The 18,543-nt window shown below is 36.5% G+C and overlaps 1 protein-coding gene across 10 annotated transcripts in view; it reads right to left on the minus strand.

Annotated features, from left to right (window-relative positions):
* The window catches only part of axin1 (axin 1), a 107,968-nt gene that overhangs the window by 22,478 nt on the left and 66,947 nt on the right, over nt 1-18,543 (minus strand). For all 10 annotated transcript variants that reach the window (XR_012400575.1, XR_012400576.1, XM_073943489.1 and 7 more), the window contains 1 exon segment: nt 7,627-7,723. Coding sequence is in view for 8 of the 10 variants with exons in the window: in XM_073943489.1 (XP_073799590.1) it covers nt 7,627-7,723 (97 nt within the window). In the remaining 2 variants the exon portion in view is untranslated.

Genomic DNA, 18,543 nt, shown 5'->3' on the forward strand with positions numbered 1-18,543 from the left:
CATGTGAAGACAGCTGAATTCCAACACTCATTATTCTAAACTGCAGCATGATAAAATCAGGAATCAGAGAGTGAAATTCAAAACCTTTTAAGACTTTGTTAAGACCTTTTCTATACATTTATAACCACTTCTCAACCAGAAACACTAGTGAGATTTTAACTGACTGTATATTTACTAAATATTAATGTGAGAAATTAATCCAAATTATTACATTTACATTTAGTCATTTAGCAGACGCTTTTATCCAAAGCGACTTACAAATGAGGACAAGGAAGCAATTTACACAACTAAGAGCAACAATGAATAAGTGCTATAGGCAAGTTTCAGGTCTGTAAAGTCTAAGAAGGGAAGTATTAGTAGTATTAGTATTTTTTTTTGGGTACAGTTAGTGTATTTATATACTGAATACAAATGATTAAATCTAGCTAATTCAGCAGATTGGTGCCTATAGAACTGAAGAAATATCGGTGTTGCCTTGGTAGTAAACAATGCAGCATGATGTCAAATCTAGCAGGATTTCATTGATTTCATAAACTACACAGCATCCTTATATTCGCAGAATTACTTCAGGCAGATTTTAGCATTCAACCATACATTGCATAAACTAAAAATTATTATAAAATGAATGCCTTGCAAAATAGCACCTTGCGGACACCCTGATAATCCTTAAAAAAACATTTTAATACGCTGCTTGATAAACATTTCTTATTTTTAGCCATTTTGAAAACAGATGTGATGCTTCATATTTTTGTGGAAACTCTGATGCATTGTTGCCATAAATTGAGAAGAACGATAAAATGAACTGCATTTCTTGGAAATCTTTCCTCCTAATTTCTCTTTGATCAATTAGTACAGTATTAAACATATGGTTTGCCTTGTGTGCTTATTTTTGTTGTTGTTGTCGTTCTATTTTTATAAACAAGTTTAGCTGTCATTAGAGGATGAGGAAACTCTCATATTTCACCTAAATGATCTTGATTTGCATTCCAAAGATGAATGATGATCTCAGGGCTTCGAACAACATGAGGGTGAGTAATTAATAACAATTTTCATTTTGGTAAGAGCTAATGCCAAGTTCAGACTTCATGATTTTTGCCCTGATTTTGACTCGCAACAATCACACAGTGTAAACTATCAAAGACGGATCTGAGAGAATCACCAATGAGTCGCAGACACCTGTGAGATAATTGTTGTGTTAAATATCTGGAGCTGTCGGTGATTCAAAATCATGCCGTGTAAAATGTGTTCAGATCGAAAATAGCATTGCCGATTACCTACAGCCAATGAGAGAGCAGCATCCACTACTATGGGTATCTGCAGGCCAGCGGGAGGGTGGAGGAAAAGTTAAAAGTGCTCATTTTCAGTCTGTTTGGCCCAAGAAGCGAAGGAAAAATTAGTGGAAATTTTGCACAATCATTCTGTGCAATACCGCAACCAGGTCAAAAAAGAAAAAAAGTTAATGAGAACTTGCTAATTCCCTTCAAAAGCCAAGTGAGCAAAACAAGTACATTTCTATCCCACTAAAGGCTTCTTCCTCATGTAGTTAATAACAAATGATATACTATGTGACCTTGCGCTGTTTCCATGTAACTTTTCATGTGTGTTTGGTTGTGAGTTGTAGCTTGTGGACGGAGACAACATTGTCATTGTATCTCCTATTGTAAAGCCATACAGTCACGATCCATCCTGCAGTATAAACAGCACTGAGAGAACGCTACGCCAGATAGTCATGCAGCGTGAAAACATCTGCAACTACAGAAATAATGAAGTCTGAACTCAGCATAACTCTTTAACCCTACTACAAATCACAGACTGTCGCCCTCTGGTGTGATGACTATGAAAGCACAATGATCTTGTTCGCTTAATAAGATAAACTCTTGATGCCTGTTATACACAACATCATGAGTAGTTCTCAGGGGATATCCAAGTGATTTGTAAAAGGATTAAACACTTTAAAAAAATCATTCATCTACACATTTTGCACTTGCGACACGAATCCAAATCTTCCAACACAAACGTGCTTCATCTGAGCAAATACTTTGGGTAAAGGGGAAAAGCACACACAGATCTTTTTGTAGCATTTTCTGCTCTCAAACAAACAAGACTCCAAATAGCAGAAGTCCAGGAAATGTATTATTCCATGAGTCTGGAAGCAGAAATGAAGAGAAAGAGACGGGGGAGGAGGACAGAGACACATGAAGAAATAGAGTTGCATGAAGTGCCTGGACAAGGTCCAACAAAACCTTACAGGAGCCGTTAAAATTTTGATTACAGGGCCAAATCTGATCTAAAGTATGTTTCGGTTCTCTTTGTTCTGGCCTTCTGTTTGCTTAAGATTCATCAGTCTCCTCCGCAGCCCACACGGTTACATGCCCAGTGGAACTGCAGAATCTGTCAAGTCTTGACAAGGCGTTTTGGTTACTAACACTGCCTCCCTGCCGCAGACCACGCTTACAGAATATGAGAGAGCCTTTTAAACTTAACAGAGACAGAACGCAACCAAAGGGAGGAAGAAAAAAGCCAAGCGAGAGAGTGTTAAAGGTTTCAGAGCTATAAACATAATGTGAGCGTAATGTAGAAGCAAAGAAAACTTGGACAAGCTGTATTAGGAAGAATTAAAGGTCAGTAAATCTAAGAAATAGAAATCATCATTTATTTATTTCATGTTGTTCCGAACCCAATGTTATGCCCGTTCTTTCACTGAATAAAAAAAAATAAAAATGTTACGCAACATCTTTAAATCGGAATAGTTCTCAAGCTCCAAAAAAAGACCAAGGCAATGCTTGCATTAGTACAGTGATGTACTGAAAATTAAAGAGTCTGCTTGGCATTTATGAAAGCTTTGTGTATAGAAAACAACATTTTCAAAAGGCTTCCAGTTCACGGGGAATGCATGCCAAAGCCAGAAGTTTATATGCGCTTTCAGTGAAGAGCATCGCATATTAGTTTTGATAGAAAGCAGGCCAAATTTCGCTCCGAAAATCACATTTATATGATTTTATTAAATATTACCCTTTTTTTAGTTGAGAAAGGCTGATTTACACTTCTGCGTCAAGCACACGCTCGGGCGCAGCTTGTTTGGCCGTCGCGCACCTCTCAAAAAATGTATTTACATGTCGAGTAGCACAAGCTCCATGATTGGTCGGCTTGGTATCGCTGACAAGGGGCGGGACCAAGAGCCATGCAAGCCCGTTGGAGCGAGCGTTTAGAAGTGTCGAGTCCCATGAAGGAGCTCCAAACGGAAAGTTTTGTTTTGCGTTCATATTATGATCAAGTTAAGCTACTTCTACATTATTGAGCTACTTCGACAATAAAGTAGCGTTCAAAAAATCCAAAACACCTGCGATGATACTCGACACAGATGAACATAAAAATCTACTGCCAGCTAGCGTTTCGGAAGTGTTATTGCAAAGCAACACAAACGGTGCGCAAAAGTACAAATGCACAACAATGCGCAAGACATGCGCCGTGGGTCACGCCGATCACTCGGCGCAAGAGTTAAACCAGGTTTAAGAGTGTTTTTTTCTGTTTACATTAATAAGGAAGGCAAATTAAAATGAAAAAAAAAATTCCAATTTGAATGGTTACCAAACATAAATCTATCAATGTTTCCACAAAAATAATGTCACAAATGTTTCCAATGCATAATAAGAAATGCATACTGGAATCATTGCTTAAAGATCAATTGGCAATAAAGACAGGAGTAGCAGCTACTTAAAATAGTCATAAATTGAAATATTCTATAGAAATAATACAAACAATCATCATTCAAGGTAAAATTGTTTGTATCTTAAAAAAAAATAGTTTGACCACACATCGTCTCAATCACTTTTCCACACAGCATCCAAAACATCAATCAGTCATCAAAAATGGCCATTGGGGTTTAATTTTAAGGTTTACCACAACATTTTTAGATTAGTTTGTTTTACCATTTCAGATTTGTTACAGTATGTGTAATGTTATGTGGCTGCAGTAACGCAAGCGAAGTATCAAAATGCCACTGATTTCCTGAAATTAACTTTAAATTTTAGGATAATCCCGCACAGCTCTTTAATAAGGAGGTGAACTCTCATTCCTCTTTGAGCAAAAGACTGGATAGACAAAATATTTCCTCTTTTTTTTTTTAAGCCCCTAAAAACCAAAATTTTTCAGGATCACATTACAAACAAATGGATATTAGAAATTTCCCTGAATACCCCAGCGACAGCAGCAACATGACAGCAAAAGCGAGGAAACCAACCCAAACGTAAAAAATGCATAAATAAGGAACTTTACTACACAAGCATCTGATTTATTACATTTTAACAGCGTTAATGTGCTACTGTCATGGTCTTTAAAGAAACGTTTGAAAAATAATAGCTGCAAAATATTTCACAACATATTTTAAATTCTGATAACATTACATGATGACTTGACAAAAAAGGGCAGTGTGGCAGATAAGTCTGGGGTTAGGGAATCAGCTTTTTGCAGCACGTCTGGTATAACGTTAATGTTTTCTTGTGGTTACATACATGAATATAAGCACTGTGTATTTACAGTTTCATGCTTCTTGCAACATGATCCACCATTCTCAACAGGGACGCCTGAGGAAACCCAGAGGCTCATACACTTTTGAGCTGAAAACGAACAGTGTTTGTCCAAACGCAGTGCTAAAAAAAAAAAAAACATTGCAGAGTGAGTAATCTGTTAAACATTAATACTCTGTGCCTTCAGAAATGACTACCGCAGGTGACATCTGGTGATGTAAGAGTTAGTGACCATTTAGCAGTGGTTTCCCATATCCAATAGGAGTATTTTCAGTCTTAACCCCTCACACGAGAGGTGTTTTAAATATATTTCTGCTGTGATTGAAGACCCATTTAGGACCATATACTTATGCAGCGCCCCAAATCGGCAATTCATACAACATCCTAAAAGTACTTTTTTGTAAAGAGTACATACTTTTGAGTGTGTAACAGAAGTGTATGCAAGCTTTGAGATATACTACTTAATCATTAACAGACTATTTAGTTGCTTAGTTACATCCCTTGTCAATCATCTCAACATGTCATCCATATATCTTTCATATTTAATTACCTACCATATTGGAGCAGCAGGTTAATCTGCCATTCACATGTCTTTCATGCAGAGAAATCTCGACAGGGCTTTGCATAATTACACATTCAGAAGTTAATGTCCAAACACGTCTTCATAAACGTTTACATAGTTGTTTCTGATTAAATAGAACACAGAAAATGTGATTTAAATATTTTTCAGGTTAGAAATTTACAGTCGTCCAAACATATTTACCTAAGCCTCTTTACTTGACGGTTGGTCTCGCACATCCACCATGTTTGCAGTTTGTTTTTTTAACCGTGCTTGTAGATCTAATCAAATTCACGTCCAACATGCAGTGCATTGTGGGCAATATTGGAGGTTAGAGTACAGATGCTTCTACACTTCGAATTTCTACTAGAAACGGTATAGAAACACTTTTTTTCAACAATGCGCTTTAAACATATGTATTATTTTTTGAATACAACTTAGGATGTATAGTATGCAAACTGGAATACTGCATAATGGGGCATTCACACCAGACATTAGACACATGAACATTTTGAGTTTACTCACTTTATTTATTTGCGTGTGAAATTTACTTTACAATAGACGCGGATTCGCATCATGGCAGGGTAAACGTGTCAGCAGGAGGATTTCCCCTCCACACAAACAACAGAGCAACGGCACATTCATGCCCATACTGAAACAAGTACGTGATTGGTTAATGCAGCACAAATGTTCACTAAGGTTCAGAGATGTTCCTACTTTAGTTATTTGGGTGTTAAGCGCATCAAACACCCAAAACTTTTAACTTGCGTCATTTTAAGTACGAGAATAGCATCACAGGATGTCTAAATGCATCCTTGCATTAACTTGATGCTTCATCTTAAGACTTTAACACTCACAGAAATCATAACACAATAAACTGATGGTACAATACAGAACGGTATGGGTCGGTATGTTTTTATGCCTGTTTCCACTGTCCAATGTTACCTAAAAGAGAACCGTACCGTACCAATTTTTGGGTAACCTTTCCAAAGGGTACGTACCACAACGAAAGTGTACCAAAGGTGGTGCGAGACGCGCAGCTGAACACTATTGGTTTACAGAGAAACGTCACTAGCGTGTGTACAAGCCAAAAGAATGAAAACAAAGAAAGCGGCATTTTAAATACACAACGAGACATTACGTCGTAATACTGTATACATATAATAATGAACCATGGTCGACCCGAGCTTAAACAAACCTTGGTGTCGTTTTTATGTATAGCCAAGAAGATAAACCTGTTCTTCTGTTGTTGTTTACAAGGGCATCTAAAGCGCGAGTGGCTTCACTTTCTCCAGAGATCTTGCGATCACTCGTGTGCACATCTATTTTTTGAAATAACGAACGTCTTAAGCTCATATTATTAACTTGGGTGTGATTATTGAAGTGCTTCTGGCATCTGATGCTTTCAGAAACTCACAAACGCGAGAGTGAAGCTTAAAAAACAAAAAAAAACAAAGGAGAAGCTTGAAAAAACAAAGCAGCAAATGATTCTTTCAGCAACATAAAAGAAGAATAAACTGCCATATTTAACTATTATTATTCTCTTTTGGAGTATTATGAACTCGGAATGACAGAATTCCTAACACAATATTGATGTTGTTTAATGTGCTGGTGAAGAATAAAGATGAGATGAGTTTGTACTGACTGTGTATGTCTCGCATCATTTATGGACCTAAATAAGGCCGAAATGCAAGTTATGGGTATGTTTTTATTTGTACTTGGTAACATTTCAGAGGCTGTAAGTTTTTGTATGAATTCATAAAAGTGGAAATGGGCCATGTGTCTTAGTAATGCATGTCTAGAACAACATAAGAATTACAAATGACAGAACGCACATTATCAGCTGAACTGTCCTTTAAAAATAAGTTTGTACATCTGCAACTTTTCATTCGATATTCAGGTTTCATCCTGAAAAAATTTGCTAAAGAATCTTTGAGTACATCACGCATGTGCATACGAGCTGAAGCTGCGCTGCCTCCACAGCCTTCAGTCTCTATAGGATGAGTGAAAGGCCCCGGCGAGGGGAAGTGTATGTTTGCTCTGTTAAATTGGGCTCCATCTCAGAGGCTCCAATTATGCTGGAGCCGGTGCAGTGGGAAAGCCGAGCCATCAGAGGGGGAGGCTTCACATCTGCTGGGGCAGAGCAGGCAGAGCTGACGAGAGCATCAGGAACGCTTTAGACAGCACACTCGCTCGCGCTCTCTCACTCTCCATCAGCTATTCGCCGGCACATGATCAAAGCTCTCCAGCCACCGCTGTGCATCTTAAGAATGCACATTCATTTTAGGGGCGATGGGAGAGACAAGGCAGGGGGAAGAAAAGAGAGAGCAAGAATGACAGGGAAAGACCAGAAGATGATGGACGGAGACAAGGCACAGAGAATAAAATAAAAAGAAGGAGTGGGGGTGAGCGAGAGAAGGAGAAACAGAGAGAGAGAAGTGATGGAAAGAAAGGTAGAGAGCAAACACACACACATAGAGAGAGGGAAAAAAAAGTGTTGTAAAGTCAACAATGTGTTGTGGAAATCCAAAGCATACTTACAGGAATATGAGGTAGTGGCACTCGCCCATTAACTTTGGCACTTTCGTGTATCTCACGTCGATGTGGTTTACGATATCTGTAAGGTGGGACTCCGTCTCTGTGAAGAAAAGCATAATGGGGTTTTAATCTGGAGTCTTTGTTGTCATTTAAAAACACAATGTATGAAGAGAATATCTTCAACACGAGGTTCATAAAACAGACACTGCTCATCTAAAAAACAGCATCAGTGTCTTTAATACACAAAAGGAAATCTTTTGCACAATACCGGTGCCATTATTGTATTAATTCACCAGATATTAAGATGCTAAATACTGTTATAGTACAGGGTTTTAGCAGGTTTCAGCAAGTTAAATTTAAAGGCTCAAACATACTGGGACGCTTTTCGTATGCATTTATCGTCAGCGTTTTTCATGACGTTTTTCCGGATTCAGACACATTTTTACTGGTGTCAAGCAGAAGAGTATACAAAATCCTTCCTTGACGTTAGATGGCGCTACACAACTTGAAGCTTCTGACACTCACTAGTAACACAGAAGAAGATAGAAAGTTGACACGCTTGATGTTAAAGTTACTGGCGATTCGAACAAGCATTGAGTGCCTCCAAGTGCTGTTTACTGTAACTTTAGCAGCTCCATGCATATGAACAGAAGTGCCAATCTGATTGGTGGATACAAAAAAACATGAGGCGTTTCTTAAAAAAAAAAAAAAGCCACTTTTACGCCTGGTGTTTTGCGCGTTGATGTGCACGATGACATTGGTGCCCTTTATTTAGTCACAAGGCATTAAACGTTGACGGAAAACGCAAGCAAAAAGTGTCCCGTGTGAACGGGCCTTAAGACATTAAGACTACTATGAATGAAATTTTATACTAATACAGGGCTAAATGGTAAGGAGATTTTCGAATGGCCAGTTGGAAAAGATTTTTTTTTATTATTTAATAAATTTGATAATAAAAGAATAAAAATTTAACAATACATTTTTTTATATTTTAGTAATTGAATCAAAGTTATTTTGATATTTGTAATGGAAAAAACTGTGAGAACGATAAGGCCATGCACCAATGAAAGTTCGATTGTAAGACTTTCTTTAATTGAAGACCATTTTAAGGCCTTACAAGTACGCAGCATCCCAATTCGCCAACTCATACAACGTCCTAAAAGTACTTCTGTGTGAAGAAAAAAATACATATTTTTGAGTGTGTAACAGGAGTATGCAAGCTTTAAGACATACTACTTCCAGATTAACAGACCTATAAGTTACCTATGCTAATGTTTTACCGGTTTTAAAAACTATAATAAACTAAATGTATGCACCAACAGATCAGCTTACTCAGCAGTAAATACATGGAAAACCTTTTAACAAATGTTACTGTAAGGAAAATAATTTCCTTACAAATCTTAAATAAAGATTTAAGACATTTTAAGACTTTAAGACCCTATGGACACCCTGTAGTAGGTTAGTCATAAACAGTTAAAATGCTGGATCAAATATAACGTAGAAAATGTGAAAATGTGCTGTTACATGCATTGTCGCCAAACTATAAACTGATATTGAAGCATTTTGGTCATAATTGGAAAGTTTGTACCAGAAAAAAATTGACACTCTGTGGCTGAAAAGACTGAAGCGGCTTCATAACTAGACATGACAACTCATGAATGCAGATCTGAATGTACCGCTGTGATCATACTTCAAAAGTTTAACAGACATATACAAATGCTGTCATTTAGCAATATGACTGTGTGGGTGTTTAAACGAGATTGCAATCTCTTTACCACCAATCTTGCAGTTTTAGCACATGACATACGGATGAGGGTTTTAAGGCATTTTTTGTTCACTTTTAGATGCTTTCGTCACTATGAAAAGCAGCGCAGACATTCTGATAAACATCTCTTTTCCATAAAAACACTGTCATTGTTTAATCACACTTAAGACTCATGCACACTAAGACAATTATTGTGCGCACTTAACCCTTCATGACTAGGCATGTCATAATCCTTATATCGACTTGTCAAGCAAATATTGCACAAGACCTCAATGCTTGTCAATACCAAAATATCATATTAAGTAAATGTCCAATTATAATTGTTCACACACATGAGGAAGAATGTAAATTTCATTGCAAAATAGCTTTAGCATCTTTGAGAATTTGTAAATCTACACTTAGCGGCCACTTTATTAGGTACACCTTACTAGTACCAGGTTGGGCCCCCTTTTGCCTTCAGAACTGCCTTAACCCTTAAAGACTGAAACAGCCGCCCGCGGCTAAAAATAAGTAATGTTCTTAAATGTTTAATAACTTTTGATCCGCTGATCCGATCTGTACAATTCAAAGATTGGCATAAAGAAGAGGGAGCTTTCAAATCGCTGTAACATATAACATTCACGGACCTTCAGAGGCTCCAGAATCAGTGTGGTTACGTCATCACATTTTGGCAACGCTGATTTGACAAAGGAACGCTCGTGGCTTGTGTCTACGAACAAACCAAACATGATGCATTGTCCCTCCTCCATGCCCAGATCGGTTCAAACTCGCGCTCTCTCAACCAATAAGCATAGGTTTCGCTTTGTGGACCACCAATCAGCAATTTGGACAGCCCGGAATGAGAAATAGGCTGTACAACGCACGGCTAAATAAAACGGAAAAAAAAAAGTTTTGCATATAATAATCCTCATACTAAGTACTTTTGCATGCACAACAGCACAAAAACATGACAAAACAGTTACACAGCAAAGACAAAGTGCTGGTCTTGTTGTTTTCAAAGGACGCAAAAGGTTGTGTGGCTGTTTCTCTACACCCCAAAAGTTGAGAAGCAGCAGGGTCAACACCATATCCATGTTGGCACATAAAACCCAAGGATGGTCTATATTGAATCTAGTTTAGTATAAAATGAAAAAATATTTATAAAAAAAAAATTACTGAGGATGTGCACCATGTTTTTTTGGACTTTGAAACATTATTTCTTATTTTCTTATTTTTTATTTGTTCATTGTCGAAGTTGTTCATTGTTTATTTGTTTATGGTAATTGAAAATATATTATTTGGAAAAAGTCAAACATGCTTCAGTGTTCTTTTATTTTGTAACAATCTTTCTGTTTAGTTTATTTCCAGAACTTTTGGGCATATACATTGTCAGTAAACAAATGCACTAGTTTTTTTTCCCCCACTGAAAAACGTCTTAAAATACATGGAAATAAATTGCTATAACTTGCTTAGGGAATGGTGGATGTATACAAAATGCATGCTGGATGTATAAAACATCTAGCATAACTATCTTAAGAAACAAAAGCAAACTTCAAGAGATTTTGTTCAGGTTAGCTGTGGAAAATGCCACATATTTTTTGTAGTTTTTCTCAAAATTCTGTAAAATTTATCTTTTTTTGCCATAAAAATGTAAAATTGGAATTTTTAAGGATAAAGATTGAAACTTTAGCTTCTCCTGTTAAAAAAAAAATAATATATATATATATATATATATATATATATATATATATATATATATATATATATATATATATATATGTCACTTGATACTGTCTGCTAAAATAAGTTAGAAAAAAACAAAAATGCAAACATCTTGGGCATCTTCGTTGTCAGTAAATAGAATGTACCAGTGTTTCACAGGAAAAACGTCTAGAATAACATTGGAAAAAAACTGCTATAACTTGCTCAGGGAAGGGTGGATGTAGACAAAATTTATTTTGGAAGTATAAAACATCATAGCATGTATTTCTAAAGAAAAAAACATCTTCATGAGGTTTTGTTTGTGATATTTAGAAAATGCTGTTTTTCTTAAGATTTTGGAATATTTTCTGTCTGTTCATATGTTTTTGGACCAAAAAATATTTTAGACAGGACCTTTAAATGATTCAGATTGAAGCTTCAGGTTCTCCTGTTTAAAATAATATATGACACTTGAGGCTGACTGCTAAAATAAAAATAAAACTGCTTTTAAAATAGTAATAATAATATAGGCCCATTAGGTTCCCACAAAATACCTCTAGGTCTCTTAGGGTTAATCCTTTGTGGAATAGATTCAACAAGGTACTAGAAATATTCCTCAGAGATTTTGGTCCATATTGACACGATAGCATCACGCAGTTGCTGCGGATTTGTCGGCTGCACATCCATGATGTAAATCTACCGATCCACCACATCACGAAGGTGCTCTATTGGATTGAGATCTAGTAATTGTGGAGGCCGTTTGAGTGCAGTGAACTCATTGTCATGTTCAAGAAACTAGTCTGAGATGATTCACGCTTTGTGACATGGTGTGTTATCCTGCTGAAAGTAGCCATCAGAAGATGGCTACACTGTGGTCATAAAGGAATGAACATGGTCAGCAGCGATACTCAGGTAGGCTGTGGCGTTGACACAATGCCCAATTGTTACCAATGGACCCAAAGTTTGCCAAGGTACAATCCCCAACATCATTACACCATGACCATCCCCAGCCTGAACTGTTGATAAAAGGCAGGATAGATCCATGCAATTCTGACCCTACGACCCGAGTGTCAAAGCAGAAATTGAGACTCATCAGACCAGGCAACTTTTTAAAAATTTTGTAATGTCCAATTTTGGTGAGCCTGTGCTAATTGTAGCCTCAGTTTCCTGTTCTTAGCTTAAAGGAGTGGCACCAACAACCATGCCACGTTCAAAGTCACAAATCTCCTTTCTTCCCCATTCTGATGCACGGTTTAAACTGCAGCAGATTGTCTTGACCATGTCTACATGCCTAAATGCATTGAGTTGCTGCCATGTGATTGGCTGATTAGAAATTTGCGTTAACAAACAATTGCACAGGTGTACCTAATAAAGTGGCCAGTGAGTGTAATGTCAGGGATTTTGCAAATTCACCTGGCTTTAATGAGTGAAAGATGACAAAAAAAGGTCTTAAAAAAATGCAGGTCATAAATTAAAGCTCTAAATGCACTGGTATGCACCACAAGGCTTTACGTAATTGGAAATCTGTGTGACTATTTTTATTTTTAAACAAACCATCCTCATTAACCATAGTATTTTGTTAGTCTAATTTGCATAAAAAGGTTACTTACTTAACATTCACTTAATCAAAGTTCCTAAGTTTGTTAACATTCAATGAAAAACGTGCACTGAACATCAGGAGTTTTAACTGAGCTCGCTATATGCAAACTCATTGGCATATGTGACTAACAAAAAAATGTCAGTTCAACATGGTGACGTAGCTTTATAGACAACAACAGCCCTCAAACTGCAAAGCCAAAGTGATTGCAGGCGTTTATGTTTTTGTTGAGGGGCCGAAAATACGAAAGCGTCCTGCCCCTTACCCCCCCGGTCTACTTGAATCCCTGGGGCAGCTTCAGAGCAGAGCATGTTTGGGGTCCTTCACCGACACATGCACAGGGAGTCTTTAATCCCTCGGGTCCTGCTGAGGACCCCCCTGCATCGCTGCCTGGCAAACAGCTGATAATGGCCTCTAATCTCGCCCACTTCAGACACATGTTTTTGCCCTGATGTGCCTTTAATGTGTTTTTTCTGTGCAACACGGATCACTCATGCCATCTCTGAACTCAGCACACTCCCTGTTGCTGCCTCTCGAGCGAAAACTCGTCTCCAGCTGAAATCCTCTCAAAATATTCTAAAAAGTACTTATTTCCTGGGAAGGAAAGAGGACATTTAGGTTTCTACCAAATTAAAGCTTGTGCAGTTACATTTACCATTGTTTGGCAAATTTTCATGGATGAAACCCGGTCATTTCTATTGAAGCACATTTTGTGTGGGGGAAAATGATTTCACAACATGGTAAATTCATAACAGGTTCAAGTAGGTCATGTGCAGAATCAGAATCTGACATTTTTGCTATTTCTGCACAAATCTTTGTACAAAATCAGTGGAAACATTTTTGGTGTATTGTAACTGAAAACACGAAAAAAATAACAATAACAATATTTGTTTAGCTTTATTTAAGGTTTACAATGCAAACCCAATTGAAACACTTGTTTGGTAAAGTGAGTCTCTCATTTAATATTTATACAAAAAAAACAGTTCATTTGTTTATTAGGTCTTAATAAAATTAAATTTATTATTATAGTAATTTGCACATTTCGTTTAATACAATAGTTTTTGTTAATCTGATCACAAACGGACACTGAAAACATTCTGAAACATTCGGAACTTGCCTAGCTTTGACCACTTCCACCTATAGACATACTTGGTCACATAACTCCATGTAAACCACTGTCAATAAGTTATTTACCCGCTTCTTAAGTCGTGACGTATCGGTGATGAATAAAATACTGTTTCCGGGTCCAAACTGCTACTCAGTTGAATTAAGAAAATATTCGTTTATGATTATTTTGGTCACATCACAAATTGAAGGGAATTTTATATAAAATCATAGCGCACACAACAGTCTCTGGACTTGCTGCATCACAAATACCAAAATTTTAACAATTTATTAAAAACAAAATCACTTTCTGGCATCTGATATTAGGCATGGATTTATATATTGCGATTGTGATTTTCGAAAGTAATACATCGATCTGTAAACATTATTACAATTCATTGAGTCTCACCATACAGTTTGATATAGTGCTTGAACCCGGAAGCCGTTTCGCGTGACGTCACACTTAACAAGTGGATTGCAAGTCACTGCTGTAGCGCAAACAGCCTCCTCAAGGTCCTAATGCCCACACAGTTACATGATGACTTGTTCATATGGGGCATTGCATGTGTTAGAATGTAAAGCTTTAAAATTAGAGTGGTCATAAAACCTTCATTCCAACTATGAGAGTCAAAATTCATACCAATCAAATGAATCATTTTTCTTTACAATATAGCATGCAAGCAGCCTACCCCTATTTCCCAGTGCTCGTCCTGTAAGAAATTAAATGTTTCTGCTGTGTTAAACTAATAAACGTTTAAGTAAAAAGACATTTCTGTTTAAAAATTAAGCATTTATAGGTGTCATGAAATTTTTTTTTTTTTTTTTTTTTACCATTTACAATATTTAATAGCTTTACATTTTACAGCTTTTTTTATGCAAATGGATAGAAAAATTTAAGAATTTGTCATGGATTAAACCATTCATTCTATTGGAGTATATGACTTTGAGAATTTCAAGTACGCTGTAAAAAAAAAGTTGACGTAACTCAAAATTGTAAGGCAACTGAGCAGTGTCAACTTTTAACCCCAAAACTGCACTTGACTCGATTTAATTAAACTCAAAAAGCTCTGGAAGTTGCCTTACAATTTTGAGTTGACTCAACTTTTTTTCTTTTTTCCAGTGTAGGGGTAAATGTTCTCGCAACATGGTGAATTCATAATGGGTTTAAGTGGCTCTTGTAGCTTTATCAGGTTGACCAAAATAAGGCTGCTTGCTTTGAAAGTGACTTGTGAGCAGTTTCTTTAATGACCAGTAGAGATGCTTATGACTGATTTCTTCTCTAAATGCGTATTATAATAGGGAGAAATGAAGGACCTAATCGAATCCTGAACACAATTGGTCCCGAGATGCATTTTATTGCATATTAATACCAAGTGGCTATATGGTCTCTTATCCAGACTTGCTAACAAACTGCATTGTACTGATTACAAATCTAAATGCATTCAAAACAGAGGCAAGAGAGGAGACGTGCAAGACAAATGCAAAAGAGAGGCTCAAAGTTTTCTTTCTCATCAAATCAAATGAATTACTTTTTTTTTTCAATCTGAATCGCCTATGAAAAGATGGAAAGTACACAACTAATCCCTCCAATACCAAAATAAAAATAGACATTTTATGACAGCAAATGGATTTTATAAACTTTCACTTCAGTGCATTTTCAAAAGGAATGACAGCTGGCTGTATTAGTGGGTTTAAAATACATTTTAAAAGCTTAAAATATAAGATCACCTCCACTTAAATGGAGGGAAAAATAGCCGACCACATCCTCTCACATCAGCCGTTTACAATTATTGACATTTTTGTAGCCGTGAAAAGAGTGGACAAATTTTGATTACGCTTAAAGCCAACACGCTTATTTTCAGGGCTTGTTTGTTTTCAATTTTTCATTTCCTGTTCCCTTCTGTAACCTGCTTGTGTACAGTGAACGTGAAGGCCATTTCCTTTGTTTTCAGGGAAAGTTAATTTGAAGGGAAACAAGTCAATGCCTTCAAATTACAGCCTGCAGTGCCTCATACCTCCCAATTTGAAGCTCTATAATTAGCATAAGTAATGACATTTAGAAGCTTTCATTGGTGTGGATAATGAGCAGATGGTCCTCCTCAGAGGAGAGCAGATTTGTTTCTGTTCCCAGAGCAGAGCTGGGGGGAAATGCCACTAATTCTGCGTGCATGAGACACTGCTCTGAGACCAGCCTCCGCTAAAGGCTGCCAGCCTGGGCTTAAGACATGCCAATGACAAGTAATATCCAGCTTTGTCTTGCGTTCGATCGCAGAAATATCTAGGCTTCTGCAGAATTGGCAAGTTTTGTTTTTTTTTTTTTTTTGAGGAGGAAAGAAATCCGGCCAAATTGACTCGAGACGATGTGGTGAAATTGAATCGCTCTAAGCTCTCGGATGGAATGTTCCGGCAGCTTGTGGTGGTGAGGATGGATCAGTGTGTATTTGGGCTTCACAATATATAATTTCGCCACTGATATCGCAATGTACGCATCCAGCAATAGTCACTAGATCAGCAATGTTGAGTCGGCATTATACTTTACCATGAGTGACTGTTCAGATAATTGTGAGATTTGTGACCATAACAGAGTGTAAAGCCATATTCAGACAGGACTAGTTTGACTCGGCAAATTACACAGACAATTTACAATTTCACAGACATTTGTGAATTTAATTCCATCAGATATAATCTGTCATGTCTGTCTTTTTCTCACACAACCTCTGTAAAACTCCAGAGCAAATTACCTATTGTTTTTTAGCAAACTGAATGGCCTTATGAGAAATCTAATCTTGTCCGAATGCAAATATCTGTGATTGGCGAATTGTTCTTTCGCATTTTCTTGGATATTTTAGCAAAGCCCCTTTAAGGAAAGTAATTTCACTTGGCAGCCATCTTTGAAACACCTCTCGAGCAGTATGCTCGGGCATTCTGTCTAAATGGGGAAACATCAAATTCTTGTCTTTTTTATAGACTTTGTTTTAGTCATAGTCAACTTGCATACAATCTCTAGTACTTGCATATGGTTTGGTTTAACTTGCATACAATCTCTAGTACGGCTGGGTGATTTGGCCTAAAATCAAATTCTCGAATAATGGATCATTTTAACTCGATTATGATTATTGAACAAATATTTTATTTATTTTTTGATGTTTTTGCCCTTATAATTTACTGATATGTTTTGTATAGTAAATTTGCTCACATACTACAAGTGAGAGTTACAGCCATCTACAACTATATTAAAACTATCTATGATTATCTGTTAGCAATGTTGAACAACTGAATTTTAAACATACCCTAAAATGCAGCTCTCTGCATCGCCCAGTGTAGTCATCACTACCAAACCGACCAATCACAAAGCTTACGCTACGCATCGCTGTGACATGTAAGAACATTTTTTAAGAGGTGTGCAGGTATGCGAAGGCTGTGCCAGACTGTACACGTACCCTTGGCACAGGTATGATATATATATATATATATATATATATATATATATATATATATATATATATATATATATATATATATATATATAATAAGTATAACTAATAATATAAGTATAATTCAGCCTTAAAGTTCGAGTCATGTGACTTCACACATTGTATAGAAAATAATTGAAAAAAAAAAATTAGCCTGGAAAAATTAGGAACATTATATGCTCTGAATGTCGATTCGATTACTTTTTGATCAATCACCCAGCCTCAATCTCTAGTGTGCCAATATTCAGAGCACACTGATAACGAATGTAGATGTGTTTGCTACACTGCAATAAAATAAAAAATGCAATCAAAGTTTGCGCAAATAGCCTAGTGGTTCGTGAGTTGACACGTTAGCACTGAGGTGCTCACAGCGACCGGAGTTTGAAACCTGACTCAAGGCCTTTTGCTAATCCTTCCCCACTCTCTCTTCTTCCTATTCATTCCAGTCTTCTCTCTGTACTGTCCTATAAAACAAAGGTTAAAACCCCCTAAGTATGGCTACTGTAATATCACTTTCAAGTTTGAGTACATGTTTCCTCCCGACTCCAACGTCACGTCACTTTCTGTTTTGCCACCATTTCACTATTGATCAGAATGACAGTGACAATGCACAATCCATGCATACTGAACATATGGTCTTGTGCAACGACAACATGTAAAACAGATACTCCTATGTCCATAACAAACACGAAAGTCCCGTCTGAATCCATACACATAATGGTAAATGTCGGCTGAAAATAATTGTAACTCAAATGTGGTTTGGAAAACTAGACCCATCCAAATAGAGCTTGAGATAATCCTTAAGTTTTTAAGGCCTGTGACAGTGTGATGATTTCAAGGAAATTAAAAGCATTTGGGTACAGCAAATCATACAATTCAGAGGTAAAAAATAAATTATTTTGATTATTTATAAGATGTATACTATAAAGTATATATATATATATATATATATATATATATATATATATATATATATATATATATATATATATATATATATATATAGGACAAATCAGACATTGTGACATTTTGTATTTCAGAAATATATTTTGCAGTTTGAATACATTTTCACCAGATGGCTTGAATAGCTCAATTTAGAGAAAAGAAATTTAATTTTGATTGATTAGGGTGATTTTGTAAGGGTGTGAATCGTGTATAAATTTAATAAACAACTTGCAAGCAAGAATAATTACAGTAGAGCAAAGAAAAGAGCCCAATAAACAGTGCTTTACGGTTCCGGTAGAGTAAAACAGTATTCAGGTACAGAATAATGAATAATGAAATGTAAAACAACACTCTAT

Source organism: Danio rerio, chromosome 3 (assembly GCF_049306965.1).
Source record: "Danio rerio strain Tuebingen ecotype United States chromosome 3, GRCz12tu, whole genome shotgun sequence".
In the NCBI taxonomy this organism is placed as follows: domain Eukaryota; kingdom Metazoa; phylum Chordata; class Actinopteri; order Cypriniformes; family Danionidae; genus Danio; species Danio rerio.